The 25,731-nt window shown below is 34.9% G+C and overlaps 5 protein-coding genes across 7 annotated transcripts; 2 read left to right on the top strand and 3 right to left on the bottom strand.

Moving 5' to 3' along the window:
* Positions 1–3,381: 3,381 nt before the first annotated feature.
* LOC108211279 (GDP-mannose transporter GONST3) lies at positions 3,382–5,739 on the bottom strand. 2 transcript variants are annotated; one of them, XM_017382837.2, is made up of 2 exons: positions 5,596–5,739; positions 3,382–4,963 (listed from the first exon to the last, which is right to left on the bottom strand). In XM_017382837.2, exon 2 carries the CDS (start codon positions 4,955–4,957, stop codon positions 3,824–3,826), a length of 1,134 nt encoding a protein of 377 aa, XP_017238326.1. In that variant the 5' UTR covers positions 4,958–4,963; positions 5,596–5,739; the 3' UTR covers positions 3,382–3,823. The 2 variants fall into 2 exon arrangements, with proteins under 2 accessions (XP_017238326.1, XP_063946895.1); XM_064090825.1 differs by having other exon boundaries at positions 3,382–4,957.
* A 1,249-nt stretch (positions 5,740–6,988) lies between these two features.
* On the top strand, positions 6,989–7,964 carry LOC108212164 (probable aquaporin TIP5-1). Its single transcript, XM_017383893.2, has 3 exons — positions 6,989–7,112; positions 7,240–7,490; positions 7,581–7,964. The coding sequence occupies exons 1-3, from the start codon at positions 6,989–6,991 to the stop codon at positions 7,962–7,964; spliced, it is 759 nt and encodes a 252-aa protein (XP_017239382.1).
* Positions 7,965–8,508: 544 nt separating this feature from the next.
* Positions 8,509–12,120, bottom strand: LOC108211078 (cell number regulator 6). Of its 2 annotated transcripts, none has more exons than XM_017382570.2 (5): positions 11,602–12,120; positions 11,413–11,523; positions 9,928–10,042; positions 9,190–9,455; positions 8,509–8,980 (listed from the first exon to the last, which is right to left on the bottom strand). In XM_017382570.2, exons 1-5 carry the CDS (start codon positions 11,602–11,604, stop codon positions 8,729–8,731), a joined length of 747 nt encoding a protein of 248 aa, XP_017238059.1. In that variant the 5' UTR covers positions 11,605–12,120; the 3' UTR covers positions 8,509–8,728. The 2 variants fall into 2 exon arrangements, with proteins under 2 accessions (XP_017238059.1, XP_017238061.1); XM_017382572.2 differs by having other exon boundaries at positions 11,413–11,535; positions 11,602–12,119.
* A 3,560-nt stretch (positions 12,121–15,680) lies between these two features.
* On the bottom strand, positions 15,681–17,167 carry LOC108212163 (F-box/FBD/LRR-repeat protein At1g13570). Its single transcript, XM_017383892.1, has 2 exons — positions 16,325–17,167; positions 15,681–15,992 (listed from the first exon to the last, which is right to left on the bottom strand). The coding sequence occupies exons 1-2, from the start codon at positions 17,165–17,167 to the stop codon at positions 15,681–15,683; spliced, it is 1,155 nt and encodes a 384-aa protein (XP_017239381.1).
* Positions 17,168–19,952: 2,785 nt separating this feature from the next.
* LOC108210948 (vesicle-associated protein 1-2) lies at positions 19,953–25,484 on the top strand. The gene is made up of 8 exons (XM_017382412.2): positions 19,953–20,198; positions 20,331–20,401; positions 21,238–21,319; positions 21,408–21,523; positions 21,638–21,763; positions 21,880–21,921; positions 22,828–22,905; positions 25,049–25,484. Exons 1-8 carry the CDS (start codon positions 20,102–20,104, stop codon positions 25,160–25,162), a joined length of 726 nt encoding a protein of 241 aa, XP_017237901.1. The 5' UTR covers positions 19,953–20,101; the 3' UTR covers positions 25,163–25,484.
* Positions 25,485–25,731: the final 247 nt, after the last annotated feature.

Raw genomic sequence — 25,731 nt, 5'->3', positions numbered from 1 at the left:
GAGAGTGACACATAATTTCATACTTGTATATATTACTGTGACAGTTATTACAAGGAGAGAACGGTGAAAACCAACTACAGAGGCTATATAGATGAGAAAGCAACCTCATCACAACACAAAGAACAAATCTCTAGAAAGCCAAACAAGAACAGAGAAGTTTCAGTTAACAAGTAATATATCTCCATCTTCGCGAGCTTGAGACTTGCTTTCCTCCCACGATTTCTCCATCAGCTCATGGACAGCCTCTCTGTCACCGATAAAACTCTGTTCAACGGTAATCGTAACAGCCAAACCCTCCAAAACCTTCTTCTCCCTGCTAACTTTGTTGTATCGTCTCCCAAACGCCATTACATCCTTAATTATTCTGCCATGTCGAGATTTCTTGACCTTCAAGGAACGAAGAGCAGTCTTAACAGCAACCCTAGAGTTAACCTTTTCTTGAAGATCAAAGAAGAGGCTGCCATCTTGACAAATAGTTGTTTCCCCGACAACTTTTTTGTGCTCTGCGATGAGCGCAGACGAATTGGAAGATGATGATGATAAGGAAACATGACGAAGGTCCAAGAAACGATGCTTGGAGTGGGTGTAGAAGGTAATGTGGAGGGGAGGAGAAGAGCGGTGTGAAGGGCAAGGACAAGGAGGGTGATGCTCAGTAGAGCGAGTCTGTCTTACGTTAACATCCAACTTTGATTTTCCTAGTTTCAGGATGCGGGGATGTGAAAAACCTGCCATGCTTGACGAGAGAGAAAGAGAGGATGTTATGCGTTAGGGTTTGTATCATTGGGAGAGGGGTTTATATAGGGGTTTAAGACAGGGCTGTGGTGTAATACCTTCTTTGATTCTTATTAGGATTAGCATTAGTAGGGTGTATCAGGAAGTTGGTAACCAGGTTCTTTTTCTATTTTGAATAGGAAATTAACTACATCTTCCTTTTGCTTTTACGAGTTAAGACTTATACCTGCAAATTATTACCTGTTCTAGATAATTCTCACTATGAGCGAGATTCCATCACAATTCTCCAGGACGAACGGGAGATAAACTTGCATCTTCTAATGTGCAAACATTTATATTTAATTTTGATTAAGTCTTATTTTTTTAATTTATATATATATATATATAAAGAAATATAATATTAGTGAGGGGCGGACACAAAAATATTTTTCAAGTAGGAAATAAGATCAAATAAAACAAATATTTTTGGAAATTTGTAAAAATATCAATATTTTCGAATTTGATTTAAAAAATATGGTCAAAGTTGTCAATGAGTTTGCACCGTATTTTGAGAAAAAAAATTTTCAATTTGAGTATCTTTATAAAAATCTTAATATATTTTTAAATTATTATTTTCAATTATACGTTTTTATTTTATTAACAATTATTTAGGATTTTCTACAACCTTTTCAAATTTGACAATGTGACAACAATACAACTTTTTAGACATGTCTAATTTATTTTACATTTTGGTTTCTAGCACATATTTTAAGTGACTTGGTTATATAATAAAAATTTAGATTAAAATTTGTAAATTAGAATTCTGATTATATACCTGTATTTAAAAAAATTATTATTATTATTTTGTTATACAATCGTAGAAGATGTGTTATGTTCGCATTTTACAACTATTTCAAATAAATTAATAATTAGTTTATCAAACTCTCTTTCTTTCTTTCTGACTCCGAGAGTTTCGTAAAACAAATCCTCATTTTTTATAAGGTTATAAGTCATATTTGTCAAAAAAGTAAGTACAAATCTGGACCGGATGAAGTGGTATATTAGCAAGAAACATAGCTGTGAATTGACCAAAAATAATAATAATAATTAGAAATTGCATCAGTTGTGTAAATAAGCCCTTCCATAACTTACATTACAGGTAAGCTCTGCAGGGAAGATTGGACTTGTTAAACATTCCCTGTTTTCTACAAACAAAAATCAACTGCAGTAGTAATTGTCTAAAACTGCACCCTCGTTTTTCTTCCGACAATCCATCATAAAATTTATACATATCAGCAATATCTCCGTTTGAATAAAATATCCTCGAATTCAAAAATTACAGAGTTGATCAAACTTTCAATTAACAAGGAATAATGTATCTCCATCTCCGCGAGCTTGAGACTTACTTTCCTCCCATGATTTCTCCATCACTTGATTAACAGCTTCTCTATCACCGATAAAACTCTGCTCTATGGTTATCGCTACAACCAGACCCTTCAGAGCCTCCTTGTCATTGCTTCTATTCTTGTATCCTCTCCCGAACGTTCTTAGTTTCTTAAAACCTCTGCCATCATTGCTTTTGTTGATGTATCGCCTCCCAAATGCCATCACTTGCTTGAAAATTTTGGCATGTCGAGATTTCTTGACATTCAAGGAACGGAGAGCGGCCTTGACAGCAAGCTTGGAGTTGGCCTTTTGTTGAGATTTGAAAAAGAGGGTGCCATCTTGACAAATAGTGGTTTTACCAACGACTTCTTGATACTCTCCAATAAGGCGCGGAGATGAGTTGAATGATGATGATAATGAAAGATGACGAGGGTCCAAGAACCGGTCTGTGAGGTGAGTGATGAAGGTAATGTGGAAGGGAGAAGCGGAGCAGCTTGAAGGGCAAGGAAGGCGATGATCATAGTAACGAGTCGGTCTTACGTTAATAACTAACTTTGATTTTCTTAGTTTCAGAATGTTGGGATGTGAATAGCGTGCCATGAGACTTGAGAGGCGCAAAATCAAGAAGTGATCTTGTGCCTTATGATGTATACATGCGAGGGTATATATAGCTTCTACAGGGCGGTGTTGTACCGTCTCCGATTTCTATTAGGATAATTTCAAGTCCCTAGCATGTGTATGCTGGGGATCTGTTAAAAAACATACAGCTTCCTGGCCGTTGGACTTGGATCCATATCAAGCGGCCAGGATCAAAACAAAATTTTAGTATGTCCAACGCTAGAAAAAGCTATTAGCTCTATGTTTATTGTACTGTGTGAAAATATGTTTATTATATTTTATTACTTTTATTATTTGAAAGAGAATTAACAAGTACTGCAAAAAATCTAAGGATTATTAATTAGGGCTCGAGTAATTACTGCAGAGGTCATGTTTGGGTTATTCACTTTTTTACTAATTTATACTCCTACACTAGTAACCACAATTTGGATTATTAAATTTTCTGTTTCATCTTATCTTAGTTCTTATATAGACCTGATATATTTGTATATCTTAATGAATTTAATAAAATGCAATCAAATTAGTAAAATTACTAGAACAGGGAACAGCCTTGCACAGAAAGAGCAGCCAAACAAACAGAATTGAGAATGAGAGAGCTCTTTTGGTTCAGCGGATCAGATTAATAATTGCTTACAAACTACAGGTTTAAAGTGATTTGAGCATACATGAAGAAGGATACATCACAATTAAAATATATTGTTTATGATGGACTAACAAAAGAATTTCCATCCTAGATTGAAACAACAATCTCGACATTTTTACTCCCCTCGGTTCATATCCACCTCACTTGCGGATTACAAAAAATGACCAAATAACATATGGTATTGAATTTGAGTTCTAAGCAAACATATTGAATAAGAAAGGCCTGTACAAAAATAAAGAAATATATTAACGAACTGTGCAGTTACTCAGGTGCTTACTGAACGAAGAATTTGAGCTATTCTCCCACCTGTTAGCTGTATGTTAACCCCATGTTTCCTCTTTGTTTGGCTTTCATTCATATTTTTTCCGTTCGGAATATGTGCTTTTCTATCAAGTATGAAACGGCTTTCCAAACTGAGTACTGGAATAAATAATAAGAATAAGCAACAAAAGAACGATCATGCTTTTAATTTTCCTCAGCCAAATCCGTAACTTGCTTCTCACTGTCTCTGTTCTCTGAGCTGTTTTGCAATTCAAGGAGCTTCTGTTGTTCCTCCTCCCTCTCTTGTACCTCAACATTTTTGGCAGCTTTAGGCTTAGTACTACTGAACTGCTGATACATAACTCCACCTAACATGCAAATCAGAAGCCCTATTGTTCCCACAAATGTAGAATGTTTATCCCAGATAACAAGATTTATTACCACTGTCAGAAGCTTGTTCACTATTCCTAAAACCGTAAATCCTGTTGCAGAAATTGCCTTCCGACAAGAAAAACCAAAGAAGGAAATCGCTAAACCAAACAAACATGATAGGCCTACGGGCAAAACCACTTGAAAGGAATGCCAATCTGACTCATCCGATATTTCATGCTTTATCTTCTTTAACTCTCCCATTACTAGCAGCTCTAGCGGAAACAATAGCAGAGCCTCGAGGTTGTTGTACAGTACAAGACCCCATGTGTTTAAACCAATTGTCATAACCACATGCTTAATATAAACAAAATCTATGGACATGCTTATCAGATAGGCCAGTGCCCAACTATAAGCCATGACGGTGAATTGGTAATCAGTCATGACATAGAGAACACTACCACCAAATATTGTGGCCAGTGAAAACCATGTCTTCATTGACGGCCATGGTTGGTGCAAGTAGAGGGATTCACCTATTGCAACAAAGATTGGAACTGCTGAACGGAAGACAATGAAGGTGTCGACATTGGCGTGGAGAAGAAGCTCACTGTTTGTGAAGAGAGACAAATAGAATATAAATGCTGCTGGTAGGAACCGCCACATTGTCATTAGATCAAGTTTATCGTGCTCCAAAATCTTAAGCGAACCTAAAATGAAAACGCCAGCTGCACTAGTGAAGTACTGCAATGCAGTCAATGCTCCAGGATAAGGAAATTTCATAACAGCCCATTTATTGATAATGGAAAGCAGTGATGCCGACAGACAGTACCCAGCAGCTATACCATAGACCGATACATGCTGAAGAAAGCTACTATACCATGTTGCTTGAAATTCAATGACAGGGGAGGTTGAAGTAGCAGCTGAACCTTTTTGGGCATCACCAATGGGGTTTTCCACATCATCGGACATCTAAATCTGGGAATACATAAATAGAACATCAACTATTTTAACATTACTACTATCATTCACCGCAAAAGAGGGGGGGAATGTGTTCTTCTGCATCAGAATTCAGAAGCAACAAGTGATTGAGCTAAAAGCTTTCCTATTCCTATCAAATTACAAACTATTAACAATACATTTAGCCGTAAACAAGAAGCCTTCGTTTAAGCCGATTAACATCAACAAACACAAACAAGATTAACACAGTTTGTATCCTGCGATACAAACTTCACTATGCTACAAGAATCTCTATGCTACAAGGAATTCACGTGGCTAATGCTGCGACTTTGTAGCTAAACTTTCGTTAATTAACAGAGATTATCAATAAACCGAGGTTAAAAAAAGCACTAATTCTATCTAATCGACATCATTAATCAATTTATTTATCGTGATGTATCTAAACAGGATCATAAAAATGCGCAACGAAATAAAACTCAATTGAAATCCACAGCTATGAAAAATCAGCAACAGAATTGACTTTAGAGATATGATTTAGCATCATATATGTATAATAAACTATATAAGATCCAGAACGAGCTCAATGTACAAAGTAACAACGGAAGATTATAGAAACAAATTGTTGAGAAGAAAGGGGGACATATACATACATGAAGAGATACAATTGGAATTAGACGAGCGACGGCGGCGTTAAGAGGAGGTGGATCTCGCCGTTGCCGGAGAATGTCGGTAGACGAGTGAGGAGAGTAGTAAAATTACTCGAATTCCACTTGTAGATTACAATGTCATTTTTTCACAACTTATACTTAAAGCATTAATTTTATTCTACTAAAAACGGTGATTAACTGATTACAGTATTTCCTGTTAATCAGATTAATAATTGATTCGATTACGGTTCGCGCTTTTTATGATTTAATTTATTTTTTTTGTAAAATTTGTTTGAGTATATATAATAGCGAGATTTTCAATAAAATAGCAACGGGTATATTTCGGATGCTAATATGTGTATGTAGACGATATTTCCCTGCACATTAGACTAATAACATTGTATTTCAATTGTTTCATGTTTAAATTAACTTATGGAATTTTAATTAAGAATTAAAATTTCGTTGAATTTGTCATATTTATTTTTAAATTATTTTAATATTTGTTTTTTATTTTAAATTGTTTATATTTATTATAATATTGAAATTATATATTTTATTTATAACAACCTAAAATATAAATAATTTATTTAATTTTAAAATATTACCACCCAATACAACCGTCACAATATTTTACGCATTTAACAAATTCTACCCGATATGTTACAGGTTTAGTTTGATCCAATTGAGCCGGTCCTGTAAAAAAATGATCAAAACAAACCAGAGTAAATTTCAAAGTTGTGGTCAAAATTTACACCAGTTTTCAAAAAGTTGGCTTAGAGTTTCAAATTTTCAAAAAGATGGCCAAATTTTGGTTCCGTTTTTTAAAAGTGTGGCTCCCGTTAAATGTGAGGAACCACATTTTTGAAAAGCGGACCAAAGTTTGGCCACTTTTGTGAGAATTTGGAAATCATTTTTACCCTTCTGTCTGTTACTCCGTTAGTGACATTTAACGGGACCACACTTTTAAAAAGCAGAGCCAAAGTTTGACCATCTTTTTGAAAATTTGAAACTCTGACCAACTTTTTAAAAATCAGTGTAAAATTTGGCCACAATTTTTAAGTTTACTCATGTACACAATTGGCTGATCGCACTTTAAACAAACACCTCTACTTTCTCTCTTATTTTCGAGAGCAGTGGTGGCGCATTAGTTCATCAGCTAATTGCAGGGACGAGGGAAGGAGTCATGGGCTAATGCAAGAGAAAACTGTCATAACCATAACCACCTCAAACAAAGTAAAAATGGCGCCTTGGGCAGAGCGGTTATCTTTTTTAATCAAAATATAAATTATCAAATTCCGAATAACCAACTTGCATCATATATATGTACACATAAGTAACTTCTGATTTTTGTGTAACTTTATTATCAGACTTATTCGTTCTTGATTGACATATTAAAATGGACTCTCTAAGAAGCCGTTTGGAGCATTCAGTCACTCGCAATGCTCTTCGATCATACCTTGCAGAGTTCTTGTCTACTTTCTTCTTTGTTTTTGCCGCTGTTGGATCCTCAATGTCTTCTAGTGAGTTCCCGTGTTTTTTCTTCTTCTTAAGTGCTAGTTTTTACTGTAATTGCTATGGATTTTAGTGATGATTTTAAGATCAATTATCCAACTGAATGATCTTTTATGTGCATTGTGTTACATGTAGAGAAGTTGATGGGAAATGCTGCATCAGAACCTAGTGGTTTGGTTGGCACCGCGATTGCAACGGCTTTCTCCTTGGCGGTTGCTGTTTATGTTTCATCCAGTGTTTCTGGTGGACATGTTAATCCGGCTGTGACTTTTGGAATGGCGATTGGAGGCCATGTTAGTATTTCAGTGGCATTCTTCTGCTGGATTTCTCAAATACTTGGCTCTGTCATGGCTTGCTTGCTTCTGAAAGTTACAACAGTAGGACAGGTTCGATTACATGGTTAAGATGAACTTTTTATTCAGAGAGTTAGTGTAGTGATGACTATGTCTATGCCTTTGTGTTTGTGCGTGTTGCAGCATGTTCCTATGCAGGGAATGATACCTGATGAAATGACTGGATTTGGAGCATCAATCTTGGAGGGCATGATGACATTTGCATTGGTGTACACATTTTATGCAGCCGCTGATCCAAGGCGGGGTCCCATGACGGTCATTGGACCTTTAGCCATCGGATTTATAGCAGGAGCCAACGTATTGGCATCTGGTCCGTTCACTGGTGGATCCATGAATCCGGCTTACTCATTTGGGGCTGCATTGATTGGTGGAAGTTTCAAGAATCAAGCAGTTTACTGGGTCGGTCCCCTGGTTGGTGCAGCCGTCGCAGCACTGCTGTATGACAATGTAGTGTTTCCTCAGGGGAGTGATTCTTTGAGGAGCATTGGTGATGGAATTGGTGCCTAATTGCTTCTTATTAGTCAGTTCATTTGCCTTTGTGCTATGTTGCACAAGACATGATGAGACACATAGTATGATTGCATAACCGTACAAGTATCTTACTTGCAAGCAAGTAGAAATGTACTTTATTCTTAATAATAGGTGCTTAGAGGATCTCCAGCAGCCTAGCTATATGGTGTTCTAAGCTATTAATATAATATAAGGAATGTGACATAAAACACAACTCCAGCCTAATCATCCCTTAAAAAGTTAGTATGCCCACTTCATTCCTCATTTTTAAGGATTGTGGAACCATTCCTCATACTATTTTGAACAATAAAATATTCACTTCTCTCCTTTTTTCCTCTTTTTCCCTCGTTTCTCTCTCCTACTTACAAGTTGAATATAATATTAAAATAACAATAGGGAATAGAAATAGGGAATGTTGTTGGAGTTCCCATTCAATAAAATGTAGTAATCCCTTAAAAAATGAATATTTTATTATATATTTAGGGAACATGTTAGGACTCTCCTGCATATGCTCTTATTTCTATATGCAAAAGGAAAAAAAGGCAAGTAAATGTGTACTATAGTCAAATTTAAAAATTAGTTTAACCATTTCAAGTGATTTCTGATTATATATAAATCACACATCCTTGTCAGAAAAATTTTGAACATATCCTTTCTGGAGACCTTTTCCCAAAGCAGAAGACAGTTTTACTTGTGAGTAATTCCTAGCAAGACAGTATTGTATAATTCCACATGTAGCCACAACCATGCATATTACGATTCTATAATGCAACCATCTCTAGGTTGGTTTGCTGCTCAACGTCATTTCCAGAGGGTGGCACATCATTTCCAGAGTGTGGTGGCACGTCTCTATTCTCAGCATCCGACTTCATCTCCTGGACAGGAGGTGGGTTAACAATAGTCATTGGCATTACAACATCGTCTGACAAACGTGCCTTCATTTCCCGGTGCTCTTGGCACAATGCACACCAGTGCATGCAGCAATGCACCAGGCATGGATCACATGGCGAGTTCTGCAAATGGAAAAATAAATGGCAATCAAGCAACAAGGAAGTGGCTTGCAGAGAATACATTGTGCATACAAACAATTTAGTATCAAAGTAGAAGCCAATAGCTTTTGACAAACATCTTCAACAAGACAAGAACTTGCAGCTCAGAACTTGTTATCTTATTTCATAAACTGTTTTTTGTAGAAGCTATTTACTGCGGTAAAGATAATCACCTTGAGATGATATTTTTTCTGAAGTTGTTGTCGTACAAGACCAGTATATATGCCACACATCCACCAACTAAACAGCAAACCCTCACAAATAAGGAATGATGTCCTTGGATCAATACCATGGAACACTGCTGTTGCTGCAGCAAGTGCAATGCCACCCTCAATGAAAATAGCATGACAGATGCATGGGCCAGTCCAAGGCACCTCTTCCTTCAAGGCTTCAAAATTACGCCCAAACAGGACACATGGGCAAAAGAGCCCTGTCCAGCCTGTCAATTGGAGATGTAAATACTATTAGATAAATGCTTACTTTATGAATATTATGCAATTATGCTCGTAACAAGACATTGCATACACGAATACTTGGCGGGGACTTTGATTACAAAAGAGATGTCATTAGCAGTACTTCCCAAAAACTTTAATAACTTTTCTTAGTGAACAGAAAAGAGGAGATACTACAGTCTTCTTTCTAAAGGTAACCCTAATCATAATGTATTGTTTATATGGTTATAGTTGCATAGGAACATTCTAGTAAAACTAGCACAAAGAAATCGATAAAACTGCCATGCCGTGTGACAATATCTAGTATGCACTTGGTAGTGCCCCTTTTTTCTCGTAATGCACTATGTGTCCTCATAGCATAGTTACACATCAACAGACAGATGCAAATCACATAAGGGGATGATGGTATCATAGCAAAACTTACAGCTTGCTGATCCAGATGTAGAAATGAAAACTTACAGCTGTCTGTATCTTGAGTACAACCAAAAATACCGGTTGACCAGGGCTCATCTGCAGGAAATTGAAAGCTTTCTGGTAAAGGCTGACCACACTCGTTGCACTTCTTAACATTCAGCTGACAAAAAAAACGGATAAGGGAATGAGGTTTTGATAGTAAACTCTAAACTCAGAAAAGCCTTGGACTGATGTGCATAAGCAAATAACAAATATGTCTATAAAAGGTCAAACAAAACTGATGCAACAAACCTGACAAAAAAAAACTGATACAACGACATAAACAGTCAGATCGAAAATTGAGCAACGTTCATTTTTTATAGTGAGGAACCAGCCTATAAACATTCAACTGAATGCACCTTGAACTGGTAACAACAGTACGATAATAGAAAGAATGAAGAAGATCCCACAAAAGTTTGAGCATAAATAGTTAAATAGAAATTTCACTATTCTAGTAAAGAGTAATTCTAAATCTGTTATGCAAAATAATATATGAAATTGTATGCTACAGTTGATCAAGTTTTGGAAAAATCTGAGGCGACCACGGCCAACACAGAACAAATTTTGAGTGAACGACAGACTGATATTTTTGGAGCTTTTGGCATACTACATCTAACCCCTATAAGTAAATCATAATATGACAAAAATATGAACCAGGCAGATCACCTGGTGATCAGGAACTTCGTTATAAAGGGCAAAGGACACATTGCAAAATTTTGTTGACTCTAGTCCTTCGTGTTCTGTGTACATAAACTATTTTATGATAAAATGTAATCATTGGTGCAGCTCCCTGTAATATGCAATGATCAAGTCAGTCAAGTTGTTAAGAGATTCCAACACACATGAATTTAACTATTGAGCCTGACGGATATCCCTCCCTCTTGGGTTCAAGTCTCATTTCAGGCATGTATGTTTGTAATTACTTGACCTTCACGGGAAAATAAGGGAATAAAAATATAAGAAGAGGATGATAGAAAAACAGCACGCCTGGGCGAGACATGACCGCGACTTAATATTCAAGTCTAGAATTACACGGCTCCTCTTGATCTACGCTGATACAAGGTACCCTAGAAACACAAGACACTGCTAGCATGTACTAGTAAAAAGTAAAAACAACCTTAAACAAATATAACATATATCAACAAAGATAATCACATTTACTCATATCTGTAATCACTCCATTACCACAGTCCACTGTTTTCTCACCCTTTTCACCAGTATATCCACTAGGCAGCAAAACATTCCCATTCCCACTCCCGAGTAAATCTAACCAACTCAATTTCCATAACACAACAAATTATCACTACAAACCATACAATCAACTAGTCCATCAATTTCAACAACTCGTAACAATTAATCACTCTCAAAACACAACACGATCGCAAATCCTAAACACAAATCTCAACTATTTACGCTACCGACTTTTTATAATAATAAATATAAATTCAGCACAAGACATGAAAACTACAATGCATATAACGAGATAGGGACCTGATGAACATCAATAGGCTGATTAAGCTCCCCGGGGCGAATGTCTTCGGTAGGAGCAGCTTGCTCTTTCGTCAATTTCACGTATCGCGATGGATTTCCTCCGTCCGCCATCTGATCTCACCACTCAATCAACACACACAGAAATTTACTCGATAAAAACACACAGAAAAGTGAAACTGAGGATTATACCATAACAGGATTGAGATTGAATGTGCGATCGCTTAAATTAGGTCCAATCTGCAAAAACAAAGAAATGTGAGTATATCAAGGGGTTAAGAGGGGTGTATTCGATTGGGATTTTAATGGATTGTTTTTAGTCTATGGATTTTAATGGATTGTGTCTGATTTTGATTTTGTGCGGATTCTTGATAAAATGTCGCAGAGTTGATAGGATTTAAGCACAATGCTTCAAAATCCCATTGATTTTGATGGGATTTCAAAAAACTTAAAATACACTGAAGAATGCCACAAAATCCATCATTTTATGAAATGCAAAAAAATCCATCAGCATTTGAATACCATCAGATTTTAATGGATTTTAAACAATCCCAATTGAATACCATCGGATTTTAAAGCATAATTTAAAATCCCAATTGAATACCACCAGATTTTGTAGCATAATTTGAAATCCCAATTGAATACCTCAAGATTTTAATGGATTTCAAACAATCCCAATCGAATACCCTCGGATTTCATGAATGCAAAAAAATGTTTTAAAATCCCAATCCAATACACCCCTCTAAGTTTGGGGGAATTGCGTTTATATTAGTGTAGTGTTTTCGTACGGGGAATTGGAATTGGAATTTACCCTGGGTGAATTCACTTCTGGGTTGGTCGTCTGTTGACCTTGGTGCAAGTTGTCACTTCGCAGTTACTGTAAAGTTTACTGCGTCTTTGACTGGTAAAAAGCAGTCATTTTGCGATTTGCAACTCCTGACGTGTGTATTAAAATCATAAATATTTTATTCAAAAAGTAAATCAAACATATTAAAAGTTATTACTTCAGTTCAAGAAAAAAGCAAAAGTTATTACTTATATCCAACGCAACACTACACTACACACATCGAGGGAAAAAGGATTTCTTCTATATGTGATAAGGAATCATCATTTTGCAAGAAATAGTAAAAATTTCTTCCTTGCAAATTTTGGAATTGTAAACTAAGATAAAATTATTTTATCATAACATAATATATAGTATTGGATTTTCATTTTCACTTCTCCTATACTTGAAAATCAAATATATTTGTAAAACTTATACTCCCTCCATTCCAAAATAATAGTCGCTTTGACTCTGTGCACGTAGTTTAAGGTGTAAAAAAAATACTTCTATACATTATTTTTGAATTTTTTTCTGAATAAAAGTTTAACATCCCTATTTTTATTCAAAAAAAGAAAATTTGAAAAATAATATTTAGAAATATGTTTTTTATGCACCTCAAAATACGTACAAAAAGTCAAAGCGACTATTATTTTGAAATGGAGGGAGTATTATTCAAAACACTTCACAAAAAAAATTACTATAACTTATGTAATTAATGTGTCAAACAACTCTATACATTCGATGACGAATGAAGACCGTACTAACCAGGCTTAAGCACCCTAATTCAGCGTGATAATTCTTTCATTCAAGAAAACTTATTATCTAATCGCCGGACATGCAAGATGACCGGGGAAATTTAGACAATAAAACTTTAATGTCCGAAAAGAAAATCGGTCCTGAAAATAAAATAAGAGAAACAAGAAGAATATAAGTCGATATATTTAACAGATTACATCAAAATATTCCCACAATCATGATATTGAGATCATGATTGAGACAATTAAGCCCTTAATTAAGGCATACTAATAAAATATTAATATCCTTAATTAAGACACAATTAACGCCCTTAAATAAGGCCCAATTAACGCCCTCAATAAAGAGGCACAATTTACGCACTCAATAATTGAGGCAAAATTTACGCCCTCAATAAAGAGGCACAATTACCGCCCTCAATTAACGCACTATTAGCGCGCTTTCCTTTTTGAAACCGGATCCGGTCCTGAAATCGCCGTCACCGCCACCATCGACCACCACCGCTATGCTATCGGTCAAGTTGCCTCGTCGTATGCGAAGCGAACGAAGCGTCTCACATGTAACACGAAAAATCGCCAAAAACACCAAAACCAAACAAAACACAAGGATTAAACAAGCAAACAAATACCCACAAACAAATAAGATTAAAATCAACACCTTTCGCAATTCCACTCAAAATCATGAGAAAAAGAAAGAATATTGTAAATAATTGTAATAGAAGAGCATACCAGTTGAGCCATGAGGAACCCCATAGGATTTGAAAGTCGGAGCAGTATCATGTGTTTGTGTTCGGATTTGAAACCCGTAGCAGTACACTTCTGATTTTTTCTACATTATCAGTTTTAGATATATGTATGTTGTGATGTAGATGCAGAGTAGATTTGGAAAAGGGGTTAGGTTACCGATTGAGACGGAGCTTACTTCCGTAGTTTATTTTGTTTACATTGTTATTTAAAATATTTTAAATTTAAGTCCCCTTGTCAAATTTTAGTTTTCAGTTATGTTAATAGTATGTCAGTATACCTAAATATAAATTATGGGGTCGTTTGGTTAAATTTAAAAAAAGGTGATTTTTTTCTTAAAGTTGATTTGAAGTTAGAAATAAATAAATTAATAAAGTGGTTAAAAAGAAGTAGAATTTCTAAGAGAGAAGTTACCATTCTCAGTTTCTTAAAAGTGTTTTTATTTATTTACACAAACAGGTCAAGAAAAGCAAAAATCGGAAACAGCTACCGCTTCTTGGAAACAAACAGCTCCCGTGTAACTTTTAGTGCTAGGTGCTGCACATAATTGTGTGCAAAATGTCTGTACATAATGACATGATAACTGATGGGAAATATTTTAACTGAAGTTGTTGATGTAAATACAAGCACTCGTTCCAATTAAGATCCACCGCATATCATTATGAATAAAATTTTGTACACAATTATGTGCACCAAGTATTTTACTTTATATATATATATATATATATATAAATGAAGCCCTTACTCAACGAATCCTGTATCGGCCATAATACGTAAGATTGAGTTCTGAGCACTCTGGAGCAATACATTAAATTAAGCGAGCAACGTTCTTTCAAATAAATATGCCACATTTTGCATAAATAAGGTTTGCTGCTGAAGTATCAAGATGCTATTATGAGCAATACTACACATTACACAGTATATACGTCAAACTGGTTCCATGTACAAAGTGGTAGCACCCTCGGAAACCTTCACAAAAAATGCAACAAGGTCCACGGGTATCGGTTCCAGGGTTTGGTTGAACGAAAGGAGATGCAGTCTAGAATAGTTGTAAGCAATCCCAAGAATTCAATATTGCAAATGGTTCTGCAATCTGCATGCGCTTGGAGATTTATAGCGAAGACTTTCTATATAAAATAAATCTACTTTTCAAATATTTCATCGTGCAATATTCACCTAATTTTCACATATCTGTTGATGCCAACAATAACCATGTACTTAATCCTGACCCTGAATCTGAACAAGAGCAAGTTCTGGAATTAGAAAGTTTGGTTCAATTTCTGTGTGTAAGTGAGAGTTCATCAAAGGGTGTATAGTATACCTTGAATTGCACTTGATTGGCATAGGAATCATTGCTCTTGATTCCTTCGACAAGTGGTTTAAGACTTCTAGTCACACTTTGTGAAAATGCACAAGCTTCATAGATGGCAGCACATTTTGTCAAACAGATGATCGAAAGTTGAAGATGAAACAATCTTTAAAGATGCCGAATTTAGATGTGAGAACATGAATATATGAGATTTTTAACTGCATCTCCAAATGATGCAACTGGGAGAAATTGAACTGAGGATCTTTAGCAAGAGACTGAAATTCAACCACTATTAAATCTTACTGGGTTTTTTTCTTTTCAAAAATCAGTTTTACAAAGAATGATTCAGATTACTATTTAACTGTAGTTTATCCCAGATTAATAATATCAGTTCATGATTTCGAGCAAAAATATAGAATCTATATCATATAACTTATACTATTAATCTGAAAAGTAAATTTGAATTCTAAGTATAGACATTTTGGACAGTAGAACTGAGTTAAGATAATTGAAATATCAAGTAACAAGAATTGTTGTAGTTGTAAATCAGGCTATTTGAATTGGCCTGCTGAAATCTAGAAGGAGATTAACATACTTGAGAGGCTTTACAAGTCCAGCGCACTTCAAGATTAGAAGCCAGGACTTAAAAATATTCAATATTAAGATCGTCTTTCAAAAACCTGATCTGTGCTTCTGATGAAGCTCTGGCATATTGTAACATCTCTTCTGCAATGTTTAATGCTACATCCGTTCTTACCGTTACACAATGATGGATGAACATCTTTTTCAATAACGGGGAGTTGGCAAGTAGAAATTTGACTAGCTCCAACTCATCCCTAAGACCTCTGAGCCAAGTACAGGTCACAATTTCTAGATGTTCAAAGGTGCAATCTACAAATTTTTTTGCCAAATAATTCCTGAGATTCCCTTCAACGGCATCATTTATTTCCATAGCCTAATGACAGAGAAAATATGAAAAAAAAAATTACAAAACTACAGTGATACACATAATGAGTTGAAGTGCATATGACTCACCGAGATATGTAGTTTCTTCAAGTTGGGAGCACTTTGCATCAAACAAAGCAAACAAGTAATATCGGACAAATGGATAAGCTCCATGCCAGACAGAAGTAGAATCTTTAGGTGAGGCATTAATTTAGAAAGTTTAACTGGGCAACCTCCTGCAACCAAGTACTTTTGAACAAGTTGGAGACAGAGCGCAAACAATTAGCTGTTGAAAAGTAGGGTAAACTTACAATAACAATGTATAGAGAACCTGAATATTACCTTGACAAAAGTAAATTTTAAAGAGAGCTTTTCAATTGTATGTAAACTGTCAAGAAAGTTGACCCCGCTAAATGCTTTTGCATTTATCATTGGAATTGTAAGTGCAGTGCAGGAAAATTCTTTAAGGTTTGGTAACCCAGCTAAAGAATATTCCAAAGGTAATTTGCAAATTGCTTGCTTTAGGCGTTTGAGATTAGGAGCACGAAAGTTGTTCGGGAGGAGTCCTTCACAGTATATCAAGACCAACTCCCCAAGCACAGGGCAAACAAATATACTTGGTTTGTTGTTTATGCAATCGACTAGCTCAAGGCTCCTCAGACAAGTAAAACTTCGAAATGAAGGTGAAGTGGAAAATAGAACTCCATCAAGCCTCAATTGGGTCAGGTCTAAAGAAGAGAAACCATATGCTGCAATATTATCAAAGTGACAGTTCTTCAAATTAAACTTCTTGATTCCATTCCTTGACAATAATGGCAGCCACTGAGATATGTAATCATGTACTATTTTAGTATCACAGCCTTCAAGATTAGTCAAAGAAAATTCAAGAATGGGACCCTGGTGGAGTAGAAGAACTTTATTAATCACACTAACAAATCCATGCGCCCTTAGTTTTTTATCCTGATACTGCCTTAAGTTCTTCCTCTTGCTATCAAAGAACTGGTCATCAAAGATTAGGTGCGGAATCATAGTCCATTTATGCCTCCATTTTCTTGACAAGGCACTACTTCTCACAGCATCTCGTATCGGCAAAAACCCCAGGATAGTTTCTTGTAAGGGACAAGACAGTTCACTAATCATATCTTTCTCAATACAATCCATCTTTCTGATACTAGAGTCCACCATCTTCCTCTGAAATACAAAAAAGCTAATTTTTTGAGCTCATTGATTTTCTTTCAAGTAGTGAACTTCTAATTCTTCCTAATATTATTGATTGATACAGTGACAGCTGCAATAATTCACTTGACTACATTGAACTTAAGGGTTTTCCCCGAACTCCACCATCTCACCGGATCAGATTAATTCATGGGTAATATATATGAAAAAAGAAGCTATTATCGTTCAAAAAGTGTGAACATGAATGTAGAAGTTGGAACTATTCAGTATTTGTCTTATAAATTTATTGGAGATTTTTAGATAAAATCGGGGAATATCATGGATTCTTAGAACTGTGAACCATATGTCCTTTATAAAAACTCCAAAAGTAGCCACGATTGACAAGCACTAAAATAAGCAGGATTCGACAAAATATTCAAAACATGCAAAAATTATTTCAATGAAAGCTAATCTATCGTCAAAACCTAACTAGACTAATATACAGAGGGTCCTAGTACTCGGCATATGTTACGTATGTCAAGGACCGACATGTTAATCACAACACAGCTTTCTGACCGTCGAATGAATATCCGCGGATACTATTATAACATACGTCCATATATAGAGGGACCTGTTAACCAAAATATAGATCGGAAGAGGCTGTTTCGCAGTTTTTAACCGATGGACAGGGTGAAATAACCTTATTCAACGGTTAAAAAGCCAAACATATCAAACTTTTATTATAATCCTGACAACAGAAAACTGTGTGTTTATGCAAGGGACCCGGACGTATATATAAAACCTTATGAACAAACACGGTTTGAGAACTCACCATTGGTTCAACCATGCTAAATTGTAGGGGTGAACAAAACCAACCCAAACCGCAAAACCCGACCCAAACCAACCTTTTTTTCACCTGATTAAACCGAACCGTTCAAAACTGATTATTAAATGGGTTGATTTTCAAAAAACCCAAATAAATTGGGTTGGGTCAGGGTTTAACACATTTTAACCCTTAACCAACCCAACCCAACCCGTTTATATAAAAACAATTAAATAAACATATTATTCACATGTCCAATATTTCCAAGCCCAATAACAAATTAATTTGATACTTAATTAATCTATGTTGGATAATAATGCTAGCTGTTATTCCATTTAAGTGTGTATAATAGATCATAATGACCTGGCAAATATGCTAGTAGTTCCTTACATTAAACTTTGAATATGGAATAGAATGTGGAATAGATTTCTGTCATAGCATGGGTTCTGCTCAGCTTCATTTGATTAGATAGAAGTTGAGTCTGTATATGAATAACTAAATGTCCTGCATATTTTCTTACCGCATAGTTTTCTGTTTTTTTAAATCCTCAACTGTTGAATGACAGATCAACTTGTAAATTAATTTACAATTCACCAGATGCTAAAACTAGAACTGCCCTTATATAACTTTTAAGCAGACAGTATATTTAGTTTGTATTTTTCTTTTTCTTGTGAAATCGACCCAAACCGAACCAACCCAACCCAGATTTTAATTAGCAAGGTTGGGTTATGTATATTTTTTTTGATGAATGGGTTGATTTTTTATAAACCGAACTAATTGGGTTGGGTCATTTTATTGCTCCTAACCCGACCGACCCAACCCGTGTTCACCCCTACTAAATTGTGGGGAGAAGAAAAACCCTGCCTATCAATTGAGTGTCTAACACTTTTAACTCCTGTTTTGCTCTGTGCAACAAGTCGCGTCTTCAATTTGGGATTTTGAATGTCAAATCCATCCGGGTGTCTTACTAAAAAATAAAAAAGAATCAATTTGAAAAAATATGTTTTTTCTAATTTATTAGAAACTTTTTTTCAACATTTTCGGTATTAAAAATATAATTTTATTTTTCACAGTTAATAATCAAAAATTAAAGAAAATTAAATATAAATAAAAAATATTTGAGAGCTCTACTAAAAAGCAGGAATCGGACTTAGTCGGTGAAAGCACCGTCCAACGATTAATCGGATAATCGGGAATTAATCGGAGTGATTAATCAGATCATTAATCGTAATCAATTTAATATTATTTTATAATATATATATATATATATATATATTAATATAATTATATATACTATAAAATATAAATTTATAGTGTCATAAAATCAAAATATTAATGATTTAGTTAAATACAAAAATGCATTTATATACATATACAGGTCCACTCATCTCATTAACAAGTTTGAATTTGATTGGATTTACAAAGGAAGATATTGCACATTTTTATAATTAGAATACTAAAAGAGTGAAAGGTAATAAAAACAACTTTAACTTCACTAATTTGTCATTTCTGTTCCTTTTATTGTATTTGAAATTAAATTTCTAATTTTAATTTTTTTTACTTTTATTTTTTAGTTTTTTTAAATTTACTGAATTTTGACCAATTTTCCCCGATTAATCCCGTTTTTGACCGATTAATCCCGTCTTCGGCCGATTTTGAGAAAAAAACGATTTTTTTTCATTGATTAACGCTTAATCGAGACGGTTGCTGACCGAACAGCGATTAATCAATCGTCGACTTTTAGAACACTGGCTCTGCTATGACTACGACATATGTGCTTCTCCTCTATATAATTATATTGATATATTGGTATGGATTACTTTTAAAAACATCAATTATTTATTTTTATATATAATTGTATTCATTCATATTAGAAATTTATAAAACACATACAAGTGAATTTAAATTTGACAGATATTTAAATATAACTTTTATGTAAAATTAGAAAATTAATAATAATATTATGGTCCACGAACGAGAGAGGCCGGAGTAAAAAATGAGTAGAGTCGTTTTGAACTCCTACAAAACACACATCCAACTAAACAGTTGAATATTCTGTTTACTCCTTTCGTTTGTTGTTGACAGATACATACACAAACCTTGTATCTATCTATCATCCCCCAAATCTCGCTTGAATCGCCATGGATTCAATTAACAACTCCTCATCCACCACACAATTTCAATCCACACATCCCGAGGAGCTTGTCACCATCGATCCTCTCGAGCTCAAATTCCCACGTAATTAATTGTCTATTATTTGCTCAAATCACTTCAATTTTGTTACTTTTAATTCAAAACTTAGGGTTTTTTGTTGATTTAGCTTTAATTAGTTACTAATACTAATTGGGTTTGTTGTTGTTGAATGGATAGTTGAGTTGAAGAAGCAGACCACTTGCTCATTTCAGTTGTCTAATAAGAGTGACAATCATGTTGCTTTTAAGGTAATTATCTTGATTTTGTTCACTGTTTGATTGATTTTATTGGATTATAATTATGTTCTATAATTGTTTTTGTACAATTATTTATTGCCTGCTAATTTTGATTCTGCAAAGTTGGTTTCTTTTTGTTTTGCATTAGCTGTAATTTCACTTTGACTTGGTAAAGACTTGTGCTATTGGGTTGTGTGTAGTTATGATAATAATAAAAATGGTTAGTTTGCATGTGAATAGTAGTAATTTTCATTAAAAATGATCACTTTGGCCTAGATAGGTTAGGCATGACCGAATATGTGGATCGGGAGGAGAAATTATTTACTAGAGACTGCAGTTCTGCTGCTCCCTAACCCTTTTATGTTTCGTAGTTATATGTGGGCTTGGGTAGGTTTTCGCAAGTTGTTGTAGAAGCAAATTAAGACAAGATGATTAGATATCCCGTATATTACCTTGTCCTGAAATCTTTATTCTTATATTTTCTTAGAAGTGTTTGAAATTGAGTATGTTCAGTTGTTCACTTCATCTAATTATTTGTACATTAGTACTTATCATTGTTGATGCTGATTATGAAATGAAGTTATTTGTGAAGGCAATAAAAGGAACCATTCTATCTAACAATGACTTGAGCCCTGTTTAGGCTTTGATTAACCAAATCACTAAGGGTGCCTTCCATTACCAAGGGGTCAATATGTTATTGGTTTAATTAGATAGAAATAAGCGCAAGTTGACCTTTTCACAAAGAAAACAAAACATGCCGTGTTAATTTCTATATTAAGATATTTTTAGGTTGTCTGCATATTCGAAATTTGAAAGTCTGAGATACAAAATTATTTTTCTATCTACAGGTTAAGACAACTAATCCAAAGAAGTACTCTGTACGGCCTAACAATGGTATTGTGTTACCTCGCTCACAAAGCAATGTAACAGGTATTTGTATTTCCAGTGTTTGATCCTCATAGAAACTATGTAGTTACCTTTTTTAGATTAGTTGTAACTAACCTACAAACTGGTCCAGTCACAATGCAAGCTCTGAGAGAATCACCCCCAGACATGCAATGCAATGACAAGTTTCTTGTCCAATGTGTTGCAGCACCCCCTGGTGCTACTGTTAAAGATATTACCCCAGATATGGTAAGAATCATTAGAGTTTGGAGATTCATTTTATGCCATTCCTTTGGTACTGTCAAGAGTTAGAAGTTGCAGTTTATAACTTTGTGGATGCCTTTTATACTCTCTGTGCATAAGTTTAATAAAGAGGCGGGAAATCATGTTGAGGAGAGCAAATTAAGAGTTTCTTATGTTCATCCCCGTAGACCACCATCGCCTGTGCGAGAAGAGTCGGAGGAGGAGACATCTGAAAATATGAATGTTGTGAGTTTTTCAAGTGTTGCTTTATTTAGGATGGAAATATTTGTTCATTTATGCCATTCTTGAGTGATCATCTACTGTCAGTTGTGTGACTAATACTTCTTTATTGCTGCTTTCAGGTTTCTAAAGGATCTTCTGAGAACCAAATAACTTCTTCCAAGGTATATTTTTGTTCAAATCCATCAAACATGTATTAGCATTCTAAGTTGATATCAGATTGTCTTTATTGTATGTAGAGTCATGTTACATGTTCAAAAATCAGATTTGTGACTAGATACAGAATCTTTTATGTCAACTTTAAGTTATATGCTAAGAAGATTGGGGTAAATTAGTGCTTTGAGAGCTAGACGCTAAATATTGTTTAATAAAGATGCTACTTAGAAAGCACAAGTGCGTAGCAAATGTTTAGAAGAGAATAAGTGAATAACACACCATAATTATAGCTACTTTTGGTAAACGTTCATTGTTGGTCTAGATAAAATTAATTCTAGGATGATAAGTTTAAAAGTAAGAACAGATAGTTATTTATAACCCATAACTTAAAATCTTATAATGTCTTTAAGATATATATTCTTCATGTACAAATTAAGAAATCAGGAATATTGTAAAACTTCACTTTTTCCTTTAAATTTCTAACATAATTCAGTTTTCTACTTGCGGGAGTATTGCAATATTCACTTTCTTTTCAAGTTTCAGTCACTTTGTAATTAGATAATAAGGCACGGTGGAGAAGAAATTTCTCTGTGATTGTACTGCTTATTTTTCATACCAAGCATTAGAATTCATCTTCTGTTTGTTACATATTACAAGTGCTACATTACTGTGCACATATATTCTATGTTTGACTATCCAAACTCACATATCGAGTCTCTTCCATTTTACTTATGCATCTCTGTCTGCTTATCAGACAAATAATGTTCAACTCGAAAATGTTTATTTATAATGTTCTGCAACCTTGGCATGTGAATTTTTGCTCTTATAAACTATTTTCTGTGTGAACCTACGATGTCCTTGCGTGCCTATGTTTTATGGCTTTTAAAGTGGTGAGTTATCTTGAATTGTCCCAGGCTAATGATCTTATATCAACACTCACCAAGGAGAAACAGTCGATTATTCAAGAGAATAAAAGGCTACAAGCAGAACTGGTGAGAAAAAATTATGATTTTCATTCTTTTATGATTGTTACTCGGAATTCAGTCTTTAGTGATTGCTACAAAATGTTGAATAGCTTCCAATTTAAAAGTCTTCAAACTTAGATGTGTATAGTTTTGTTGTAAATTTACTAATAGGCACAATTTAATTGCCTGTGCAATATAACCCAAAAGCAATAACCAATTATATGACCAACAGCAGCTATATTTCAATATCCAAAAGATGATTAAAAAGTCGATTTACAACTTGCTACACTTCGAGGAGTGGCTAAACCTCCAATGCTGCAAGTAGACACAATTATAACCCTGACGCACTCATCTCATTCCCCTTTGTTCTCCTCCTGCTGGTGTTTTACTAAAAAGCCCTCTAGTCCAATTACCCTTTTGCCCCTTGAGTAAACACGTTACTTTTATCGTTCCTTTTGGTCTTCTTTCTTGAATAAGTAAATAATATAGGCAAGTCACTTTGATTCTGTGCAAATTTCTAAGCTGTATAGTGAGAGGAAAAGCCCACAGTACATTGAATGGTTTTTGAGAGATGATTAGCTTATATATCTTTTCCTCTTTTTGCTAAATTATTTATTAGTATATGTTGATGTTAATCTTTTTAAATGAATGGGGTTTTGAATTGAAGAAGACTCATGTCTTTTCGAAATTAACCATCAGTAGATACTGCAAAAAATTTACTAATGCCTCCTTGATGAAGGAAAAATTATGGGAAGGAGGGGAAAGAGAAATTCCTAATTCAGGACTTATATAGTTACGGGATTGGAATATTGTAATATTTTACATTGAGAGTGAGCAAGTTCAAGAGTCTAAAATGTGTGCCTAGTGGAGAGCTTGAGCCATAGAGGCTCCCAGCTCACCAAGTTTAAACAATTATGGCTTAGATCTTTTTTCCACAAACCTGGTTCTGGTGCAGTGACTGTAGAAGCTTCAAGCACTTTATCTAAAACTAGAAGAGAAATTGAAGAAAATAGTGTTACTCATTTGATTACCAATACAAGAAGAAAGAAATAGATAACTGTTCAAGTAATTGGGGGGTCTTTTGATTGTAGGTGGGATGGGGAACGGGGATGAGGGGTATGGGGTGTTGTATGTAATTTAAATCTATAGGTCTAGTAAAGTATGCATCACCATTCCAAATGAAAAGTTCTCCAAGCGAACACTTATACTTCAAATTGAGAGTGCATGAGCCATAGAATCTCCCAGCTCAACAAGCTTAAACAATTATGGCTCAGATCTTTTCTCCACAAACCTAGTTCTGGTGCAGTTACTGTAAAAGCTTCAAGCACTTTATCTAAAACTAGAAAAGGATTTGAAAAAGAAAGTGTTACTCAGATGATTACCAATACAAGAAGAAACAGAAGAGGTAACTGTTCTAGTAGTTAAGGGGTCTTTTGATTGTAGGTAGGATAGGTTACAAGGACTTCGATGAAATTGCATTCTATAGGTCTAGTAAAGTATACATCGCCATTTCAAATGAATAAGTTCACCCAGCAAACCACCTATACACCAGAATGATATTGTTAAGAGAATTTCCTTGAACAAAGCACCCCTTGGAGCGTTTATCCTGACTTGAAATTGAGGAGGTACTTGACTGGGTATCTATATACTCTTTTTTTGTTGATGTCACTCGGATAGTACATCACAGCACAGACGATATATGGCTGTGTTCTCTATTTGGTATCTATGTCTATTCTACTTTAAATATTGATGAAGAAAGGTATATATCTTTGCATGTGGATAAGATTCAGAAGCCGGAATTCTAAGATTTTTTATACAATTGTACACAATCATATAATGTTAGACTATACCTGCCCCGATTTACTTTCATTTGTTTATCTTTAAACTTTGCTGATAGCTTAATTCTGTTGATTGAATTGCGTTTGCTCAAAGTTTTTTAGTGGGTGTTGCAACACTTCTTCTAGCGGCAGTAGCGGTTATAGTGCCTGTTATCATGATTATAATTACCTCCTGGTTAATATGTAGCAGGCAAAATACTTATGCTAGGATATATTTTGTGTTTGAACCTCATTACAGTTCATTCAAGGCTACTATACATGTCAAAACTTTTCAACTTAATCATATCACATTTCCAAGTTCTATGTGACTGAAACATCATGCTCTTAACTAGGAACTTCTGAAGAGAAGTCCAAGAAAAAACAGCAGCGGAGGACTCTCAATCTACTACGTCTTGCTTATTGCTCTACTCAGCATTCTGCTAGGATATTACATGAGGAGCTCATGAGCTGCTTGGGACATTTAAGTTCCAAATTTTACTTGTCACAATCACTGAGATTATGAAGTGCAGGAAAATAAGTAGGTAAGCAACTTTTATGGGGCAGGATTTTGGGGATTGAAAAAAGCATATTAGAGTTGGGACCAAAGTTGGATTGTTAAACGTGAGGAAAATTATTAGTTGTGTGCTGTTTTTTTTTTTTTTTGACAGATTATTAGTTGTGTGCTGTTAATTGTTCTGTAATAGATTAATATTTTCTCTGTTAAGTTTCGTAACTGTAATTTTGTGTAACTTTGAATATTTTTGAAATGATAAACTTCGATCTAAGGTAGGCGCCCTTGCCAAATACTGCTACCAGCCTACCACCGTGAAGGCCATATTGGTACTGCCCCTTAAGTGCCACACCTCATGATTTGCGGCTCAAAGAAGACGCAAATTGCGTGTGGCCCAGATTGTCCAGCCTTTCCAGTTGCAAGTGTGTTTGTGACTTTGTGTGCCTTGTCCGGGTTTTAAGTCATTTTCAATTTTAAACTGAAAATGTTCGTATGTCTAATAAGTTAGAAGTTGGCCCAGAAACT

Source organism: Daucus carota, chromosome 3 (genome assembly GCF_001625215.2).
Source record: "Daucus carota subsp. sativus chromosome 3, DH1 v3.0, whole genome shotgun sequence".
NCBI classification, from domain to species: Eukaryota; Viridiplantae; Streptophyta; class Magnoliopsida; order Apiales; family Apiaceae; genus Daucus; species Daucus carota.
Note: the sequence above shows the minus strand (reverse complement) of the source record. Positions and strands in the feature narration are given on the sequence as shown.